The sequence below is a fragment of the Elephas maximus genome, chromosome 4 (genome assembly GCF_024166365.1).
Source record: "Elephas maximus indicus isolate mEleMax1 chromosome 4, mEleMax1 primary haplotype, whole genome shotgun sequence".
NCBI classification, from domain to species: Eukaryota; Metazoa; Chordata; class Mammalia; order Proboscidea; family Elephantidae; genus Elephas; species Elephas maximus.
In genome coordinates this window covers 22091560-22112462 of record NC_064822.1, presented here as the reverse complement: position 1 = coordinate 22112462, position 20903 = coordinate 22091560, and the positions used below count along the sequence as shown (strand labels likewise).

The following is a 20903-nucleotide window of genomic DNA, read 5'->3' as shown; positions in this document are numbered from 1 at the left end:
TTGATGAATTTTGACAAATGTGAACACAGTTAATTAAAATACACAAGATAGATAACATTTTGTGACTCTCAGAAAATTCCTGCTGATCCTTTACAGTCTATTCCTCTCTTCGCCCCTGTGCCCCAGATAGCTATGGATCTGGTTTTTTGTTACTGTGTATTACTTTACATTTTCTAAAATTTTACATAAATGGAATCATACAATATGTGATCTTTTGTGTCTGGCTTTTTATCATTCAGCATAATGATTTTGAGATTGACCCATTTTGTTGCAGGTATCGATAGTTTCTTTTTATTGTTGAGTACTATTCTATGGCATAGATATACCACAATTTAAAAAAATGTATTCACCTGGTTTTGGGCTAGTATGAATACAGATGTTGTGAATATTTATCTCCAAGTCTTTGCATGGACATATCCTTTCTTTCTGTTGCCCAGATACCTAGGAGTTGAATGGATAGAACATATGGTAGGTATATATTTAATTTTTAAGAAACTGCACCATTCTACATTTTCACCTGCAGTGTAGGTTTTGGTTGCTCCACATCTTCACCAATACTTGGTATAGTGAGTTTTAAAATTTTAACCTTTTATTAGTTATGTAGTGGTGTCTCATTGTGATTTTAGTTTGCATTTCCCTAACGAATAATGAACCAGAGGCTAGATCTGACCAAGCTAAAACTGTTTCAAAGGAAACTCATACTGTGTGGTCTTTATGACCGTTTCTGACTTTATAAATCCCTGACTCAGGAGGTTAATGCATCCTTTGGGAAACAGCTGGTTTTTTGTCTCCAACTTGTTGACATTTCCAGCTGAAAGTCTTTTAGCCTCTTCTTTGCCTGTAAAACACAAACCAGCCACTAATTTTAAGTCCTTCTTCTCGAACACTTTAACCAGTGTCATCTGTTGAGTTGTAGGGCTTGTTGGGGCAAAGCAAATGCTGCTGACAGTCTTGGGATTTAGTCACTTCACTGTAATTGAGTAGGATCTCTGTAACTGAACTCAGCTGTACGTAACGTGTATTTTGTGCGTGTGTGTGTGTGTTTTTGGTGAAAGTTTACAATGCAAATTGGTTTCTCATTCAAAAATTTATACACAAATTGTTTTGTGACATTGGTTGCAATCCCTGCAGTGTGTCAGCACTCTCCCCCTTTCCCTTTACACCCAGGGTTCCCTGTGGCCATTCATACAGGTTTCCTGTCTTCTCCTGACTTGATTTTGCTTTGCTAATGGGTGTTGCCAATTAGGTCTTAATTGAACTAAGAAGCACATTCCTCACATGTGTTACTGTTTGTTTTATAGGCCTGTCTAATCTTTGGCTGAAAGGTGGACTCTGAGAGTGCCTTTAGTTCTGTGTTAGCAGGGCATCCAGGGGCCATAGTTTCAGGGATCCTCCAGTCCTGTCAGACCAGTAAGCCTGGTCTCTTTTTGTGAATTTGAATTTTGTTCAACGTTTTTCTCTCGCTCTGTCTGGAACCCTCTATTGTGATCCCTGTCAGAGTGGTAGGTGGTGGTAGCCGGGTACTATCTCTTTCTTCTGGGCTGAGGCCGGTGGAGGCTGTGGTTCATGTGGTCCCTTAGTCCTTTGGACTGATGTTTTCCTTGCATCTTTGGTTTTCTTCATTCTCCTTTGCTCCGAACATGATGGAACCAATAGATCCCAGTGCATAAGAGTTCCAATCTCCTCATAACCTCTCCAACATTTGTTATTTTCTGTTTTTTTGACTCGCGCCAGTAATGTGGGGGTGAGATGGTATCTCCTTGTAGTTTTGGTCTGCATTTCTCTAATGGCTAATGATCGCATACATTTTCTTCAGATGACTTTAGATGGCTGCTTGCAAGCTTTTAAGACCCCAGTCACCACTCACCAAAGTAGGATGTAGAACATTTTCTTTAGGAACTATGTTATGCCAATTGACCTAATGTCCCCTGAGACCATGGTCCCCAGCCCTGAGCTCCAGTAACTCAGTCCTTCAAGGTGTTTGGATGTGTCTAGGAAGCTTCTATGGCTTTACCTTGGTCAAGTTGTACTGACTTTCCCTGTATTGTGTGTTGTCTTTCCTTTCATCAAAGTTAATTCTTGTCTACTGTCTAGTTATTGATTTCCCATTCCCTACCCTCTCTTGTAAGCATCAAAGATTGTTTCTTTCTGTGTGTAAATCTTTTCTTCAGTTTGTGTAATAGTGATCTCATACAATATTTGTCCTTTTGTGATTGACTTATTTCGCTCAGCATAATGCCCTCCAGATTCATCCATGTTGTGAGATATTTTGTGGATTCACCATTGTTCTTTATCGTTGTGTAGTATTCCGTTGTATGTATGTACCATTATTTGTTTATTCGTTGATCTGTTGATGGGCGTTTAGGTTGTTTCCATCTTTTTGCTATTCTGAATAATGCGGCAGTGAACATGGGTGTGCATATATCTATTCGTGTGATTGCTGTTATTTCTCTAGGGTATATTCCTAAGAGTGGCACTGTTGGATCTTATGGTATTTCTATTTCTAGCTTTTTAGTGAGGTGCCATATCATTTTACCGTTTTACATTCTCATCTGCAGTGCATAAGAGTTCCAGTCTAAGATTTGTTCTTTTCTGGGTTTTTTTTTTTGATTCATGCCAATAATATGGAGGTGAGATGGTATCTCCTTGTAGTTTTGATTTGTATTTCTCTAATGGCCAGTGATTGCACGCATTTCCTCATGTGTCTGTTAGCCGCCTGAAGATACTCTTTGGTGAGGTGTCTGTTCATATCCTTTGCCCATTTTTAAATTGGATTATGTGCCTTTTTGTTATTGAGGTATTGAAGTATTTTATAGATTTTAGAGATTAGACCCTTGTTGTATGTATCACATAGCCAATTATTTTTCCCCAGCCTGTGGGTTCTGTTTTTACTATTTTGGTGAAGTCTTTTGATGAGCATAAGTATTTAATTTTCAGGAGCTCCCATTTATCTAGTTTATCTTTTGGTGTTTGTGCAGTGTTAGTTATGGGTTATATTGAATTTATACCATGGCACTAGAAAAAAAAAAAATAGGGCCCCTAGTGTTGTCCCTAATTTTTCTTCCATGATCTTTATCCTTTTATTTTTACATTTAGGTCTTTGATCCATTTTGAGTTAGTTTTTGTGTATGATGTGAGGTATAAGTCCTGTTTCAATTTTTTACAGATGGACATCCAGTTTTGCCAGCAGCATTTGTTAAAAATACTGTCTTTTCCCCCATTCAATGGACTTTGGTCCTTTATCAAAGATCAGCTGACCACAGGTGAATGAATGGATTTCCCGATTCTGTTCCATTGATCTATGTGTCTGTCGTTGTTCCAGTGCTGCTGTTTTGACTACCGTGGCTGTGCAGTAGGTTCTAAGATCAGTTAGTGTAAGACTTCCTACTTTGTTCTTTTTCTTCCATAATGCTTTGCTTTTCTGGTGTCTCTTTCCTTTCCATACAAAGTTGGTGATTAGTTCTTCCGTCTCCGTAAAGAATGCTGTTGTATTTGGATTGGGATTGCATTGTATCTGTAGATCACTTTGGGTAGGATTTGGGCATTTTCACAATGTTGAGTTGTCCTGTCCATGAGGATGGTATGTTTTTCCATTTATGTCAGTCTCTTTTGGTTTGCCGAAATAATGTTTTGTAGTTTTGTTTGTATAGGTCTTTTACATCCTGTTTAGATTTATTCCTAATTATTTTATCTTTTGGGGAACTATTATAAATGGTATTGTTTTTCTGATACCTTTTTTGAAGTTTTCTTTGCTGGTGTATAGGAATCCAACTAATTTTTGAATGTTGATCTTATTTCCTGCTGCTCTGCTGAATCTATTAGTTCCAGTAGGGTTTCTTGTGGAATTTTTGGAGTTCTCTCTATATAGGATTATATCATCTGTGAATAGGCAATAGTTTTACTACTTCCTTTGCAATTTGGATGCCTTTTATTTCTCTTTCTTGCCTGACTGCTCTAGCTAGGACTTCCAGCACAGCGTTAAATAGGAGTGGTGGTAAAGGGCATCCTTGTCCTGTTCCCATTCTTAGGGGGATGCTTTCAACCTTTCTCTGTTGAGAATGATGTTGGCTGTTGGTTTTTTATAGATGCCCTTCATTACATTGATGAATGTTCCTTGTATTCCTATTTTATGGAGAATTTTTATCAGGAATGGGCGTTGGACTTCAACACATACCTTTTTGTGTCAATTGAAATGATCATGTGATTCTTTCGTTTTATTTTTGTGGTAGATTATATTGATTGATTTTCTAGTGTTGAACTATTCTTGCATAGCTAGTATGAATCCCAATTGGTTGTGGTGTGCTACTTTTTTTTTTTAATATGATGCTGAATTATATTTGCTAGAATTTTGTTGAGAATTTTTGCATCCACATTCATGGGATATATTGGTGTGTGATTTTCTTTTTTTGTGGTGTCTTTGCCTGGCCTGGGTGTCAGGGTTATGCTTGCTTCATAAAATGAATTCAGAAGTATTCCTTCCTTTTCTGTGCTCTGAAACATTTTGAGTAGTACTAGTGTGAACTCTTCTCTAAATGTTTGGTAGAGTTCTCCGGTGAAGCCGTCCATGTCATGGTTTTTTTCCTTGGGAGTTTTTTTTTTTTTTTTTTTTACTTCTTCAATTTCTTCTCTTGTTATAGATCTGTTCAGATTTTCTATCTCTGTTAGTTTAGGTAGGTAGTGTGTTTCTAGAAATTTATCCATTTCCTCTAAGTTTATAGTCTACTGTTGTGATCCTTTTTATTTCAGTTGGGTCTGTGGTAATATTCCCCATCTCATTTCTTATTTTGGTTCTTTGCTTCCTCTCCTGTTTTCCTTTTGTCAATTTGGCCAGTGGTTTTTCAAATTTGTTGATCTTTTCAAAGACCCAGCTTTTGGTCTTATTGATTCTTTGTGTCATTTTTCTGTTTTCTATCTTATTCATTTATGCTCTAATCTTTATTATTTCATTTCTTCTGGTGGCCTTGCACTTCTTTTGCATTTCTCTTTCTATTTGATCAAGTCGTAGGGCTAATGATTTGATTTTGGCCCATTCTTTTTTGATGGTTGCTTTATTGCTGTAAATTGACCTCTGTGCACTGCCTTTGCTGTGTTCCAAAGGTTTTGGTATGATGTCTTTTCATTCTCATTTGATTCTAAGAATTTTTTTTATGGTTGCATTTAAAAAATTTTTTTTTATTGTGCTTTAAGTGCAAGTTTACAAATCAAGTCAGTCTGTCATACAAAAATTTATATATACCTTGCTATTTACTCCTAGTTGATCTCCCCCTAATGAGACAGCACACTCCTCTCCACTCACTATTTCTGTGTCCATTCGACCAGCTTCTGACCCTGTCTCCCCTCTCATCTCCCCTCCAGACAGGAGCTGCCCACATAGTCTCACGTGTCTACTTGATCTAGGAAGCTCATTCCTTACCAGTGTCATTCTCTATCCTGTAGTACAGTCTAATCCTTGTCTGAAGAGTTGGCTTTGGGAATGGTTCCTGAAGAGGTTCAGAAGAGGTTCTAGAAGAGGTTCAGCAACAATAGGGCCTATCCAGGCCTGGCCACACTGGTAATAATGGGGAAGAGGTAACTCCTCGAGAAGGCCCCTGATGAGGTATCCAGCATCCAGGCATACAGGGCTTTGCTAGAACTTGCCTGACTCTGAGCAGAATGGCCTGGAGATAGGGGACAGGCAGGGGGAGCTAAGGAAAGAGGGAAGGGGGCTCGACAAAACAGTTGGCAGGCAGCCTCCAGCTGGGTTTTACATTGCCCAACCCTGAAGTCATCTCTTTCTGGATTCCTTTCATACTGGGATAAAATGTGCTGGCAGTGGGGCCCACAGTGGGACCTGGTGGAGTCCAGTCACTTCAGAGGCAGGACAGAGGCTCCCAGGAAAGCTGGGGAAGCACATGCATTCCTTGGCTCCTGGTTCCCAGCAGCTGCAGGAAGCTGCTCCAAGTCCCAGATGGTCCCAGCAGCCCCCAAGGACTACGGATTTTTGTTTCCAATCATCCCCTCAAATGAACACACAGGGAGTCCTGGATAGGGGTGGCTGGGTACTCCATGTTAAGCCCCAAGGAAGATGGCGTGGGCTGCCAGCCAACACTTGGGAAGGCAGCTGGTAGGGCCTGTCTAGAGACCACGCCTGGAATGAGGGTACCATGATTCTAAGAATTTTTGATTCCCTCTTTGATTTCTTCTCCTACCCAGTTGTTTTTAAGCAAGGTGTTATTCAGTTTCCATGTATTTTTTTTTCTTTTTTCTTCATGTTATTGATTTGTGCTTTTATAGCATTGTGATCAGAGAAGATGCTTTGTAATATTTATGTTTTCGGTTTTACTGAAGCTTGCTTTCTGGCCTAAAATATGGTCTATTCTGGAGAATGTTCCATGTACGCTGGAAAAGAATGTATACTTTGCTGCTGTTAGGTGGAATATTCTATATATATCTATAAGGTCAAGTTGGTTGATTTTGGCCTTATATCTTACGTATCTTTGGTGAGTTTCTTTCTAGGTGTTCTGTGCGTTACTGACAGTGGTATGTTGAAGTTTCCTACCGTTATTGCGGAACTGTCTATTTCTCTTTTCAGTGCTGCTATAGTTTGTTTTATGTCTTTTGGAACCCTGTCATTGGGTCCATAGATATTTATTAAGGCTATATTTTTTTGGTGGATTGTCTCTAATCATTATGTAATATCCTTCCTTATCTTTTATGGTTGATTTTTGCCTTAAAGTCTATTTTATGTGAGATTAGTATGGCCATTCCTGCCCATTTTCAGTTACTCTTTGCTTGATATATTTTTTCCTACCCTTCGATTTTTAATATATTCATGTCTTTGTGTCTAAAGTATATCTCTTGTAGACAGCATTTGATGGGTATCTTAGTCACCTAGTGCTGCCATAACAGAAATACCACAAGTGGATGGCTTCAACAAAGAGAAATTTATTTTCTCACAGTCTAGTAGGTTACAAGTCCAAATTCAGGGCATCAGCACCAGAGGAAGGCTTTCTCTGTTGGCTCTGAAGGGAGATTTCTTGTCATCAATCTTCCCATGGTCGAGGAGCTTCTCAGGTGCAGGGTCCCAGTGTCTAAAGGAAGTGCTCTGCTCCTGGTGTTGCTTTGTTGGTAGCATGAGGTCCCCAACTCTCTGGTTGTTTCCGTTTCATTTCTTGAGAGATAAAAGATGGTGCAGGCCACACCCCAGGGAAATTCCCTTTACCCTGGGTCCGGGAGGTGACCTGAGTAAGGGTGGTGTTACTATCCTCTTACTAATCCTCTTAACATAAAATTACAATCACAAAATGGAGGACAACAATACAATACTGGGAATCATGGCCTAACCAAGTTGATACACACATTTTCTGGGGGACATAATTCAATCCATGACAATAAAAAAAAAAAAAAAAAAGACAATGGGTTATATTTTATTATCTATTCTGTCACTCTGTCTCTTTACATTTACATTCAGTGTAATTATGGGTAGGGTTTTTTATGTGTTTATTGCTGTCATATTGTTGTGCTTTTTTTGCAATGGTGATGTTTTCTTTGTTCTTACTCTCCTGTCCTGAGTTCCTTTATTTTTGTGGATTTTCTTTTCTTTTGTTATTATAGATTTTGTGTTTACTTAGACTATATGTTTTTCTTCTTTTTTATTCTGACGAGTAGGTTTTCTAGTTTTCTTTGTGGTAACCTTGAAATTTCAACCTTATCTCCCTAAGTTTGAACCAGTCTTTTGTTACTTGATATTGCTATGATTTCCTCTGCATTTGGAAATGCTATACCTACACCATTTATTCTTTCTTTTATTATTTTGACATTGTCATTTACAGATTGATATCTTTGTTTCCCTGTTTAAGTCTGTTAGCTTTGTTTTATTATTGAGGATTCTTTACCAAGGTTGGTATTTGGCTGATGCTGTCCCATGTCCTAGACTCTGGTTGTTATCTGATGTTGTTGCTTTTCTAACCGAGGGGACTCCCTTTAATATTTCTTGTAAGTTTAATTTGGTTTTTACGAATTCCCTTAATTACTGTTTATCTGGACATGTCCTAATTTCACCATCGTATTTGAGGGAGAGTTTCACAGAATATAGTATACTTGGTTGACATTTTTTTTCTTTGAAGCTTTTATATATGCCATCCCATTTCCTTGTTGCCTGCATAGTTTCTGCCAAGTAATCAGAGCTTAGTCTTATTATGCCCCTTTTGTAAATGACTTCATTTTTCTCAAGCTGCTCTCAGGATTCTTTCTTTGTCTTTCGTTTTGGCAATTGTGTTTATGATATATCTTGGTGACTTTCTTTGGGGGTCTGTCATATATGGGATTCTTTGAGTTTTTTTGGATGATCACCTTTTCGTCTTTCATGATAGTAGGGAAGTTTTCTGTCAGCAAATCTTCAACAATCTTCTCTGTGTTTTCCATTTTCTCCCCCTACTCTGGGCCTCCAGTCACGTGCAAATTTTTGCTCTTGATTGTGTCCCACATAATTCTTAGATTTTCTTTCTTTTCTCTGATTTTTCCTCAGACAAAGTGGCATCCGTGGATTTGTCTTCAATCTCTTTGATTCTCTTTTCCATTGTCTCAAATTTGCTCTGAAAACCTCTATTCAGTTGTCCATCTTTGAAATTTTGTTTTTATCTTTTGGATTTCTAGTTGCTGTTTTTATATGATTTCTAATTATTTATTTTGATGTTTTGTTCTTGTATTATTTTTTAATTCTTTGGTTACTTTGTTTTTGTTATTCTTGGTTTTGGCTGTTTTCATTCAGTTTATCTGTATTTTCCATGATTTTGTCTTTTTTTTTTTTTCTTGGTTTTGTGTGTGTTTTCCTTGATCTCTTTCCTAATCTGTTGGAGAGCCCTAAATATTAGTCTTTTGAATTCTATATCAGGTAGTTCTACTGCCTTTTCTTTTGCTGGGAGGTCATCTTTTTCTTTATTTTGATCTCTTGCTGGAGTCATCTTGTTCTGCTTTTTCATATGTTTTGATATTGTCTGCTGTCTCTGAGACATTAAGTTACTATTTTCTGTATTTATTGATTGTGTGTTCTTTAGTTTCGTCCTCCTTGTTTCGTTTTGATATGTCAGGATGGGAAGACCAGGTGTGCTTTGCTGCTTGCTTGTGTGTGGTCATCATAGCTCTCACTACCTTGTCTGGGTGGACAGGGCAGCAGCAGGCAGGAGAGTCTGCTTTGCTGTACAGTGGTTTGGCAAGGCAGCTGAGAGCAGACTGGCGGGCATTTACTGCCTCCTGGTGTTGGTCTAGCAGGTGAGGGCATTAACAGCCCCTCTCCAGAGAGGCAGGTATGCTGACAGGGGTGGTATGGGCTATCTTTCCTCCATTCAGCCACTGTTCAGGTAGAAAGAGCGGAAGGGCAGAGAGAGCCTGGTGTGGCAGCAGGCCTGAGCTGAGGATAATTTAGCCACAGTGGCACTGGAGGGCTGGCAGCAAAGTGGGCTGGCTTATGGTGCTATGTAGGGGAACAAAGAAAAGAAAAGACAGAGAAAAAAAAGGTAGCTGGCAGGTGGAGTGGGGTGGGGCAGACCTGGGGGCTAGTGGGGGTGGTGGGGGTGGTGAGATATATATTTGGCTAGGTGGGAGGGAAACAGAAAATGAAGAAAGGGAAAGAAAAAGAGAAAAAAATAAAATATGGTGTGCTGGAAGCCGGCAGATGGGTGGGGTGGACCTGGGCTGGTAGCTGTCTACCTGCAGTGGTGTGGTATGGCCCAGTGGGAGGGAGTATAGGTGGCATATGGAGCTGTGTGGGAGGGAAATAGAAAATGAAGAAAGGTGGGGGAATAAAAGAATGGTACAGTAGAAGCTGACAAGTGGGGGCAGGGTGGACCTGGGCTGGTGACAGGCTGGTCGCTTTCTACCCGCAGTGGTACAGCGTGGCCCGCTGGGAGGGGGTAGAAGTGGCCTATGGGGCTAGATGGGAGAGGTAAAGAAAAGGAAGATAGGGATAAAAATGGTGCGGTAGGAGCTGGCAGGTAGGGGGATTGGGGGACCTAGGGTGGCAGTGGGCCAGTAGCTCTTTACCCATGGTGATACAGCAAGGCCTGGAAGGAGGGGGTAAAGGTACCTTACAGGGCTAGGTGAGAGTAAAGAAAAAAAGGAAGAATAGGGAAAAAGAGGGGGAAAAAAAAGGCACGGTGGGTAGGGGTGGGGCAGACCCAGGCTGGTGATGGGCCTGTGGTTCTCCAGCCAAGGCGATGTGATGTGGCCTGGCAGGAAGGTGGAGTATGGGGCTAGGTGGGAGGGAGAAAGAAAAGGAGGAAAGGGGGAAAAATGACACAGCTGGAGCCAGTGGGAGGTGACAGGGCAGATCCGGTGTAATGACAGGCTAGTTAGTAGCTTTCTAACTGAGTGGTGCAGCATAGCCTATCAGGAACAGGTAGAGGTGGCAAATGGGGATAGGTGGGAAGGAGAAAGAAAAAAAAGGGGTCAAAAACATTTTTTAAATTTCATGGCAGGAGCCAGTGGGTGGGGATGGGGTGGATCTGGGTTGAGGGTAGGGCGGTAGCTCTCTAGCCAAGTGGCACAGCATGGCCCGTCGGGAAGGAGTGAGGGTGGTGTATGGGGCTAGGTGGGAGGCAGAAAGAAAAGGGAGGAAGTAAAAAAAAAAAAAAAAAAAACAGCAGGAGCTGGTAGATGGGGGCGGGGTGGACCCAGGGTGACAACAGACCAGTAGGTCTCTAGTCGAGAGGCAGAGCATGGCCCATCAGGAAGGGCTGGGATTGTCATACCGGGCAGAAGGGTGAGGGGTGGGAAGTATGTTCTCTGGTTACTAGGCCCTCTGTCTCCTGTTGGGAGCTCCATGATGTTGCCTTCCCATACTCTGTGTCTGGGGTCATTGCTAAATGTGTTCCAAGATGGTGAAGCTGTACAGCATTAGCTGGCAGGTGACCTCCACTCTATGTCTCTCCTCCTTCTCTGTGTTCGTTCAATTTCTTCTTCCATTCAGTGTTTGATCTTGTTCTTTATCCCTTCATTTGATCCTTAGGGTTCCAGGATTGATGTTTATATCCATTTTATTTAGCTTTTTTGGGTATTTGCTGCAGAGATGTGGCATGTTTCATCTGTCTAGGGCACCATGTTGTCTACCTAACACTTAAATGGAAGAGTATACAGTGTGATACTCTGAAGACTATTTTAAAGAGAACTGAATTTCCTAAAACTAGTGTCTTAACAATGTATTTAAACAAATCAATCAAATTAGATTTTTTCCAATATGTCTGTAGCCCTAAAATTCTGACTCCGAAGCACATGTTCAGGCAATTTGGTCTTTATGTGAATATCTACAAGACAAAAGGGAAAGCATATTGTACTGGGGGCATTGCTACCAAAATTAAAGGATTTCTTTTTAGCAGAGGCATAAGGCCGACTCTTACAGCATTTTCAGATACATCCTGTATCCATTTATCAGAACCCATACTTCAAAAATGTACAATTTTGAAAGCGTAATGGTTGTTTCTTAATTTGGGTGTTCTTAGGAATGCTAATTTAACATAGATTCTGGTAGATCATCAAAATGACAAAAATATTTTTCTTTATTTTATCTGTAGATCGAAAAGTATCCTGTTTACATGCCTCTAAAGTTCAGAGGCAAACCATGGTTTCTGTTCATGATTTACCTGAAAAGACATCCTCAAATCAACTGGACAAAAGATGTATCCTCTGTGTCTGGGATATTTGGCAGCCTTCAAGTCCACAGAAGGTTTTGATATGTGAATCAAAGGTATAACTCAGAAGGAGAATCTCACATTTAATAGATTCCAGTGGACACAGTATCAGGGGTGTACTGATAAGTGCAAGGAATAGAGAAGAGAGAAGGGGAATAGCCACAGAGAAAGGAACAGAATTGGAAAGGACTTCAAAAATAATTTTCCCTTTTGCTTTCAACCTGCTGTCATCAGCTAATGTTGCACTTGTGACAAGAACACATGGATATATTTCTTTTTTGTCTAGAAATTATTAGTTCAAAATACCAACTAGATAAATTTATCTAGTGCCTGACTGAGGAAACCGTGATTATCACAGAACAACCTCTTAGGCCTATTTAGAATTTGTTAACGAATATAATTGTTGTTGTTGTTAGGTGCCGTCAAGTCAGTTCAGACTCATAGTGACCCTATGCACAACAGAACAAAACACTGCCTGGTCCTATGCCATCCTTACAATCATTGTTATGCTAGACCCTATTGTTGCAGCCACTGTGTCAGTCCACCTCGTTGAGGGTCTTCCTCTTTTCCGCTGACCCTGTACTCTGCCAAGCATGATGTCCTTCTCCAGAGACTGATCCCTCCTAACAACATGTCCAAAGTATGTAAGATGCAGTCTCACCATACTTGCTTCTAAGGAGCATTCTAGTTGTACTTCTTCCAAGATAGATTTATTTGTTCTTTTTTTCTGGCAGTCCATGGTATGTTCAATCTTCTTCCCCGACACCACAATTCAAAGGCATCAATTCTTCTTCCGTCTTCCTTATTCATTCTCCAGCTTTCACATGCATATGATGTGATTGAAAATACCATGGCTTGGGTCAGGCGCACCTTAGTCTTCAAGGTGACATCTTTGTCTTTAACACTTTAAAGAGGTTCTTTGCAGCAGATTTACCCAATGCAATGCATCTTTTGATTTCTTGACTGCTCCTTCCATGGATGTTGATTGTGGATCCAAGTAAAATGAAATCCTTGACAACTTCAATCTTTTCTCCATTTATCATGATGTTACTCATTAGTCCAGTTGTGAGGATTTTTGTTTTCTTTATGTTGAGGTGCAATCCATCTTGAAGGCTGTGGTCTTTGATCTTCATTAGTAAGTGCTTCAGGTCCTCTTCATTTTCGGTAAGCAAGGTTGGGTCATCTGCATAACGCAGGTTGTTACTGAGTCTTCCTCCAATCCTGATGCCCCATTCTTCTTCATATAGTCCAACTTCTAGATTTATTTGCTCAGCATGCAGATTGAATAGGCATGGTGAAAAAATACAACTCTGACGCACACCTTTCCTGACTTTAAACCAATCAGTATCCCCTTGTTCTGTTCGAACAACCACCTCTTGATCTATGTAAAGGTTCCTCATGAGCACAATTAAGTGTTCTGGAATTCCCATTCTTCGCAATGTTATCCATAATTTGTTATGATCTACACAGTCGAATGCCTTTGCATAGTCAATAAAACATAGGTAAACAGCCTTCAGCTATTCTCTGCTTTCAGCCAAGATCCATCTGACTTTAGCAATGATGTCCCTGGTTCCACGTCCTCTTCTGAAACCGGCCTGAATTTCTGGCAGTTCCCTGTTGATATACTTACTGCTGAAGCTGTTTTGAATGATCTTCAGCAAAATTTTACTTGCATGTGATATTAATGATATTGTTCTATAATTTCCACATTCGGTTGGATCACCTTTCTTGGGAATAGGCATAAATATGGATCTCTTCCAGTCAGTTGGCCAGGAAGCTGTCTTCCATGTTTCTTGGCATAGACGAGTGAGCACCTCCAGTGCTGCATCCGTTTGTTGAAACATCTCAATTGATATTCCATCAGTTCCTGGAGCCTTGTTTTTCGCCACTGCCTTCAGAGCAGCTTGGACCTCTTCCTTCAGTGCCATTGGTTCCTGATCATATGCTGCCTCTTGAAATGGTTGAACATCGACTAATTCTTTTTGGTATAATGACTCTCTGTATTCCTTCCATCTTCTTTTGATGCTTCCTGCGTCATTTAATATTTTCCCCATAGAATCCTTCCCTATTGCAACTCGAGGCTTGAATTTTTTCTTCAGTTCTTTCAGCTTGAGAAACGCCGAGTGTGTTCTTCCCTTCTGGTTTTCCATTTCCAGCTCTTTGCACATCATTATAATACTTTGCTTTGTCTTCTCGAGCCACCCTTTGAAATCTTCTGTTCAGTTCTTTTACTTAATCAATTCTTCCCTTTGCTTTAGCTTTCTTGACTTTCAAAAGCAAGTTTCAAAGTCTCCTCTGACATCCATCTTAGTCTTTTCTTTCTTTCATGTCTTTTCAATGACCTCTTGCTTTCTTCATATATGATGTCCCTGATGTCTTTCCACAACTCACCCAGTCTTCTGTCACCAGTGTTCAACGTGTCAGATCTGTTCTTCAGATGGTCTCTAAATTCAGGTGGGATATACTTAAGGTCCTATTTTGGCTCTCGTGGACTTGCTCTGATTTTCTTCAGTTTCAGCTTGAACTTGCATATGAGCAATTGATGGTGTGTTCTGACTGATGATATTGAGCGTTTCCATCGTCTCTTTCCACAGATGCAGTCAATTTGATTTCTGTGTGTTCCGTCTGGCGAGGTCCATGTGTATAGTCGCTGTTTATGTTGGTGAAAGAAGGTATTTGCAATGAAGAAGTCGTTGGTCTTGCAAAATTCTATCATTCCATCTCCAGCATTGTTTCTATCACCAAGGCCATATTTCCCAACTACCGATCCTTCTTCTTTGTTTCCAACTTTCGCATTAAAATCACCAGTAGTTATCAATGCATCTTGATTGCATGTTCGATTAATTTCAGACTGCAGCAGCTGATGAAAATCTTCAATTTCTTCATCTTTGGCCCTAGTGGTTGGTGCGTATATTTGAATAATAGTCGTATTATGTGGTCTTCCTTGTAGGCATATGGATCTTATCCTATCACTGACAGCATTGTACATCAGGATAGATCTTGAAATGTTCTTTTTCACGATGAATGCAACACCATTCCTCTTCAAGCTGTCATTCCTAGCATAGTAGACTATATGATCGTCTGATTCAAAATGGCCAATACCAGTCCATTTCAGTTCACTAATGCCTAGGATATCGATGTTTATGTGTTCCATTTAATTTTTGACAATTTCTAATTTTCCTAGATTCACAATTCATACATCCCAGGTTCCGATTATTAATGGATGTTTGCAGCTGTTTCTTCTCATTTTGAGTCGTGCCACATCAGCAAATGAAGGTCCTGAAAACTTTACTCCATTCACTTCATTAAGGTCGACGCTACTTTGAGGAGGAAGCTCTTCTCCAGTTATCTTTTGAGTGCCTTCCAACCTGGGGGGCTCATCTTCCAGCACTATATCAGACAGTGTTCCGCTGCTATTCATAACGTTTTCACTGGCCAATACTTTTCAGAAGTAGACTGCCAGGTCCTTCTTCCTAGTCTGTCTTAGTCTGGAAGCTCAGCTGAAACCTGTCCTCTATGGGTGACCCTGCTGGTACCTGAATACCAGTGGCATAGCTTCCAGCATCACAGCAACACGTAAGCTCCCACAGTACGACAAACTGACAGACACGAATATAGTTAGTAGGCTTAATAAAAACATTTTCCAACTTGAGCATAGCTTGGGATTTCTAGTCATGTATTGTTTGTCTTGCTCAGTTTGGGTCTTGGATATTTTAGAGGTTTTTTAAAATATACTTGAACTTTCTTAAAATAGTTTAAAATAATGAGAATTCTTTTGTCACATACTCGGAATCCTTAGTCACATGTATTTTCCAGCTTCTGGTGGACAGTACCATGGTGTGATAACCACACAGATACAGGGGAGAGCTTTCCTTTCCTTGCTGATTAGAAAAATACGTATTTGTATTTTCCTGTTAATATACTCCTTGACTTCCATCAAAACGATTGGTCTCCACCAAAGCTGTGGAAAAGAGTAAGTTTTACAATTGTCAGTTTTGGGGACTTGACAAATAATACCTTTTTTGCAGTTCAGGATGCTGTACTGTAAATGAACCCTGGTTGCACAGTGGTTAAGCACTCGGGCAATAACTGAAGATTGGTGGTTTGAACCTACTAGTTGCTCCACTGGAGAAAATACCTGGTAATCTGCTCCCATAAAGATTATAGCCTTGGAAAACCCTATGGGGCAGTTCTGCTCTGTCCTGTAGGGTCAGTATGAGTTGGAGCCGACTTGATGGCACCAAACAATAACAACAGACTGTAAATAAAATGGCAAAGGCTAGAATCAGATAAATGCAAGGAATTCTAGAGCACATTTTATGTACCAAGCTTTGTACTGTGCACCTTATATTTGTGATTGTAACAATCTTACAAAGTAGGTTTATTATCCCTGCTTTCCACCTGAGGAAACTGACACTCAAGGAACCACACCTTCCCCAACTCAAGCACACCTAGTAAGTGACAGAGTAGGATTTGAAGCCAGGCTTTTCTGGTGCAAAAGTCCATGTTCTACTTACTGTATCACACAGCTTCCCAGGGTGAAGTCTTTATAAGATTGTTGTTATTGTTAGGTGCCTTTCAGTCTATTTTTGACATATAGCAACCCATGTGACAGAGGAGAGCTGCCCCACAGGGTTTCCTAGGTTGTAATCTTTACGGGGAGCCCTGGTGGCACAGTGATTAAATACCGGCTGCTAACTGAAAGGTAGTCTGTTTCTGTAAAGTTTACAGCCTTGGAAACCCTATTGGGCAGGTCTCCTGTGTCCTATGGAAACCCTGGTGGCCTAGTGGTTAAGTGCTACGGTTGTGAACCAAAGGGTTAGCAGTTCAAATCTGCCAGGCGCTCCTTGGAAACTCTATGGGGCAGTTCTATTCTGTCCTATAGGGTCGCTATGAGTCGGAATCGACTCAATGGCACTGGGTTTGTTTTTTTGTTTTACTGTGTCCTATAGCGTTGCTATGAGTTGGAATTCGAATAGACGACAATGGGTTTGTTTGTTTTAACTTTATGAGAGCAGATTGTCAGATCTTTCTCCTGCGGAGCTGTGGGGTGAGTTTGAGCTTCCAGCCTTTTGGTTAGCTTAACCATTGCACAACAGGGCTTCTTTTTTTTTATAGGACTACAAGTGTAATTGTTGCAACAATGGGCACAAATATAGCAACAATTGTGAGGATGGCACAGGACCAGGCAATGTTTCGTTCTGTTGTGCACAGGGTCTCTATGAGTCGGAACCGACTCGACGGAACCTAACAACAAGTGCAAAATGTAAGAGGATCAAATACCAAACTCAGTAAACTTCTGTGGACACAGTTCTAATATTTTTTACTTATCAGCTTTCTGTGTATGTGTGTGTATGTTTTTCAGGTCACATGTTGCTGCTTTAGCCCTTTTAAAGCATTTTTACTGTTTGCTGGAACAGTACATGGCTCCGTAGTTGTGTGGGATTTAAGAGAAGACTCTAGGATACATCATTATGTTAAGCTGAATAATTGTTTTTGGACGTTCAGGACATCGACGTTTTCTACGGGTAAGTGCCATCTGTCTGCTGGCTATTCTTCTAGAAAAGCCATGACAGATTTTAGGAATGTTTTACATTTATTAGCATTTATTCGGTCATTTTATCCCAGTGAATAGAAATGTGATCTATGTCTAATGCCAAAAAGTCATTTGATAAATAGCAAACAAAAATCCATCCATCAAGTTAACACTTATCCAGTGACAAACAGTGATTTGAATTTTCTTTTTTACTAAATTTATGGATTCTAAAAAAACTTCTATAATTCTTAGTTTTGAGTTGGATAGCTGTAGTTAGCTCAAGTAAAGCTTGAAGCAGTAAGTAAATTAGTGACTTCTTGGGGGTGTGAAAGGAATCAGAACAACTTGAGCTTTCAGGATCCTTAATTTGCTTTCAGTGAATAGCTTATGTCATACTTATTTGACGTAGCAACAACAGCAACTATTTAGTAAGCATTGCCTGTGTTTTAGGGCCTTTTGTAAGTACTTTGTATGCATTAAAAAAAAATTTTTTTTGTATGCATTATCTCATTTAGTTTTCATAATAGCCCTATATCACCACTGCTATTACTATTCTTCTCATATGAGGCTCATAAAGAATAAATTTGTCCAAGGTCACATCAACTACTGATAGGCAGAGCCTGCACTCATAAGGGGTCTGTGACTCCAAAGCCACACTCATAACCTTCTGCAGTTCTGTTGTCCTGTGTTGACTGTGCCTTTCTGTAGTGGCTGCAGTCATGCTGACCAGAGTGGGCACAGGCTAGGGGTTTTACTCAGACGGACCTTTTCCCCTGATCTGTGTTTTTCTCACGTACCATTCTTCATCCCCCTCAGTAGCCCCGCCCTTCCCCACATATCATGATGTCAGTCCTCTGCCAGGCTTTCTTCATATTTCTTTCAAATTTTTATATAAAGGAGTTGGGGTAGAGGGTATAATGATGCAAAGAAGTATATACTTTTTACTCTAAAGGCATTTCTGTAAGGCAGGGCTTTTCAACAGCGGTACTATTGACACTTTGACATGGATAATTCTTTGTTGTGGGATCTACCCTTTGCATTGTGAGATGTTTAGGAGAATACCTGGCCTTTACCCGGCAGCACCCTCCACTGAATTGTGAATACCAGTAGGACCCTCCACTGAATTGTGACTACCAAAAATGTTTCCAGACATTGCCAAGTATCCCACCTGTTGTGTGGAGGGCAGACTTGTTCCCACTGCTGTCAAGTGAGAGGTTTTTCTCCACATTTGACTTACTGATAGTCACAGCTGGTAATGTCCTTCTATCCATTTGCAGTAACTACTTTTAGTTGTTATGCTTCCCAGTAAAAAAAAATTAAAAATATTTATTTGCAGTTTTTGCCCCTTCTTTCCTAATCTGATTAGGATCACAGCTAAGATGTACCTTTTTTCTGTAGTCTTTGATTACATCTTTATACTCCATGATGTGTGACAATTAGTAGCTTTCAAACCACGGTTGCACCTCAGTATATCTTCCCCCTAAGCCATGATTCTCTAATGCTAACACTTCTGGTTCCACTTCATTTTTCCAATCCCTTCCCTATAGTGGTGAGTGATCTACCAAGCTCAGATCTGTGTTTAGTGATCTTGCCCTGGGAGTTGGACTTCTCTTTCTGAGGGTGGTTTGGTCTGAATTTCTTTTAAGTCTTTGCTACACTCTCCTCTTTTTCATGGAGTGTCTTAGCCTTCCCTTCCCTGGCCTCCATACTACAGACTTGAAGTGATGATGGTAGTATTGTTCAAAGTTGGTGTTTATTTCTCTTTTTACAGGTGTTTTGAAGTTTGTGATCTTCTCTGTTTCCTAGTAATACTGAAACTGGTGGTCTTGTACCATTTATTTGTGTTCCATATTGATCTTACAGTTTTTCGGAAGGTTATATGGAGTAATTTGGATTCAGGTGGCTGCTATTATCCTTCAGACCCAGAAACATCTTTACAATTGCCCATTCAAACAATCAATTTTATTTCTATGACTTACTTCTTACATGTGGGGCACTGTTGTGTATTTAAATTATAGATGGTATCCTTACATCAGTAAACCACCGAAGTCCTCTTCAAGCAATAGAACCTGTCTCAACATCTGTCTACAAAAAACAGAACTTTGTGCTTTCACCTTTTTCTACTCAAGAAGGTATACAGATACTTCACAATTTTAAAAAATCCTTAAATCAATAATTATGAAATGTGGCTTCCTTATTTATAAAATATTTCCTTCTATTTTTTTTTTTTTTCTGTTTTCACTAGAAGTATCAGGTTTGTCATTCCACATTGCTTCTTTGGATGAAAGTGGAGTTCTTAATGTGTGGGTAAGTAAAGATGCAATTCAGAGTATTTGTAGATGACTAGAACATTGAATAAAATACACAAATTGCTTTGATCAGTTAGCTTTAGCAATAACCTAGGTGAGAGATAAGTGCCTGAATGGGAAGGAGAGGGATGGAAGAGGAGAAGGATAGGACAATGATACAGTTAACTAAAATGGGAAAATCAAGAGCAGAGACTGGATTTACTAGTTTGTGTAGGGGGGTGCGGGGCAAGGGATACAAAATTTTATACATGGTGAATTTGGAGTACATAATTAAAATTTGAACACAATGTCAAAACTCTAGAGAATAATGATAGAATTATCATAGATGATTAATAGAAACTGGTATTGATGAAATCACTGAGTGAAGAGACTATAAAAAGAGATCAAAAGAATGAAATTAGTAGCATTTAAAATGTTAATTCTAAAGTTAAAGATCAGTTTTTTCTGAAGCAACTCTATTTTTAGAAGTAATTAAAACAATATAGCACACTATCTTAATTAGAGCTATGGTTTACTTAGATTGTTTCATAATTATAAAATGTATTGATATTCACTGTCAATATTCTGTTTTTAGGTGGTTGTTGAATTACCAAAGGCAGACATTGCAGGTTCAATAAGTGATTTAGGTAACTATTAAATTAAAAAATTTAATTTTGGTTAACATTTTCTAAAATGAATAGAGATTAAAGATACCAATAACTGCTTTGGAAAATATTTAAATTAGCTACATTAAAGTTGTATATTATATAACATCAGCTATTGAGCAGGGATCTTAGTCAGTTACAATGATCAAGTGATATTCTAATAAACTGAATGTTTTCATTTAATAAGGTTTACAAATTCTGTTTATGTCTGTATGTCATTGTATTCTATTAAATTATAAATTAAGGAAGTTTGTAACTTCTGTGCCTTTCCCAATATATTTAAGACGTCCAAGTTCTTGAATACTCATTAATTTAGGTTTCACTGGTTGTTGGTTTTGTATTTGCCCCAGGACATGTCAGTAAAACTAAATACAATTCTCTTAAGATCGTTTAGATTGAATGATAAAAATCCAAAAACCTGTTGTCATTGAGTCGATTCCGCAGATTGGATGATATTGAAGTGTAATAAAGTGTCATAAAGCCCTCAGATGTTATATGGGGGCAGAAGTAACTTTGGGCTAAAATATCTAAATCTCCTACAGCTTGCTATTTTTGATCCCATATGGTATGGTTTTCAGTTCCAAAAACGGCTTAGAAATCGTGGAATAATTATGTCCCATTCATTACAGTCTGTAGTCTAGGTTAGCCCATGTTTTGAACTAGATTTTTTTATCAAGTCTCCAGCCACTTATTTTCTAACCATAAGCCCACTAGATCAGGCAAAAAATGGTGACAGAAATGATACTTTTTT

At 39.5% G+C, this 20903-nt stretch overlaps 1 protein-coding gene across 2 annotated transcripts in view; it reads left to right on the top strand.

The window, feature by feature from the left end:
• Positions 1 to 20903, top strand: part of DYNC2I1 (dynein 2 intermediate chain 1) — a 188936-nt gene that overhangs the window by 96228 nt on the left and 71805 nt on the right. For both annotated transcript variants that reach the window (XM_049881681.1, XM_049881682.1), the window contains 5 exons: positions 11547 to 11719; positions 17029 to 17191; positions 19218 to 19331; positions 19445 to 19506; positions 20083 to 20134. In XM_049881681.1, the coding sequence (XP_049737638.1) occupies positions 11547 to 11719; positions 17029 to 17191; positions 19218 to 19331; positions 19445 to 19506; positions 20083 to 20134 (564 nt within the window). The remainder of the gene's footprint in view (positions 1 to 11546; positions 11720 to 17028; positions 17192 to 19217; positions 19332 to 19444; positions 19507 to 20082; positions 20135 to 20903) is intronic.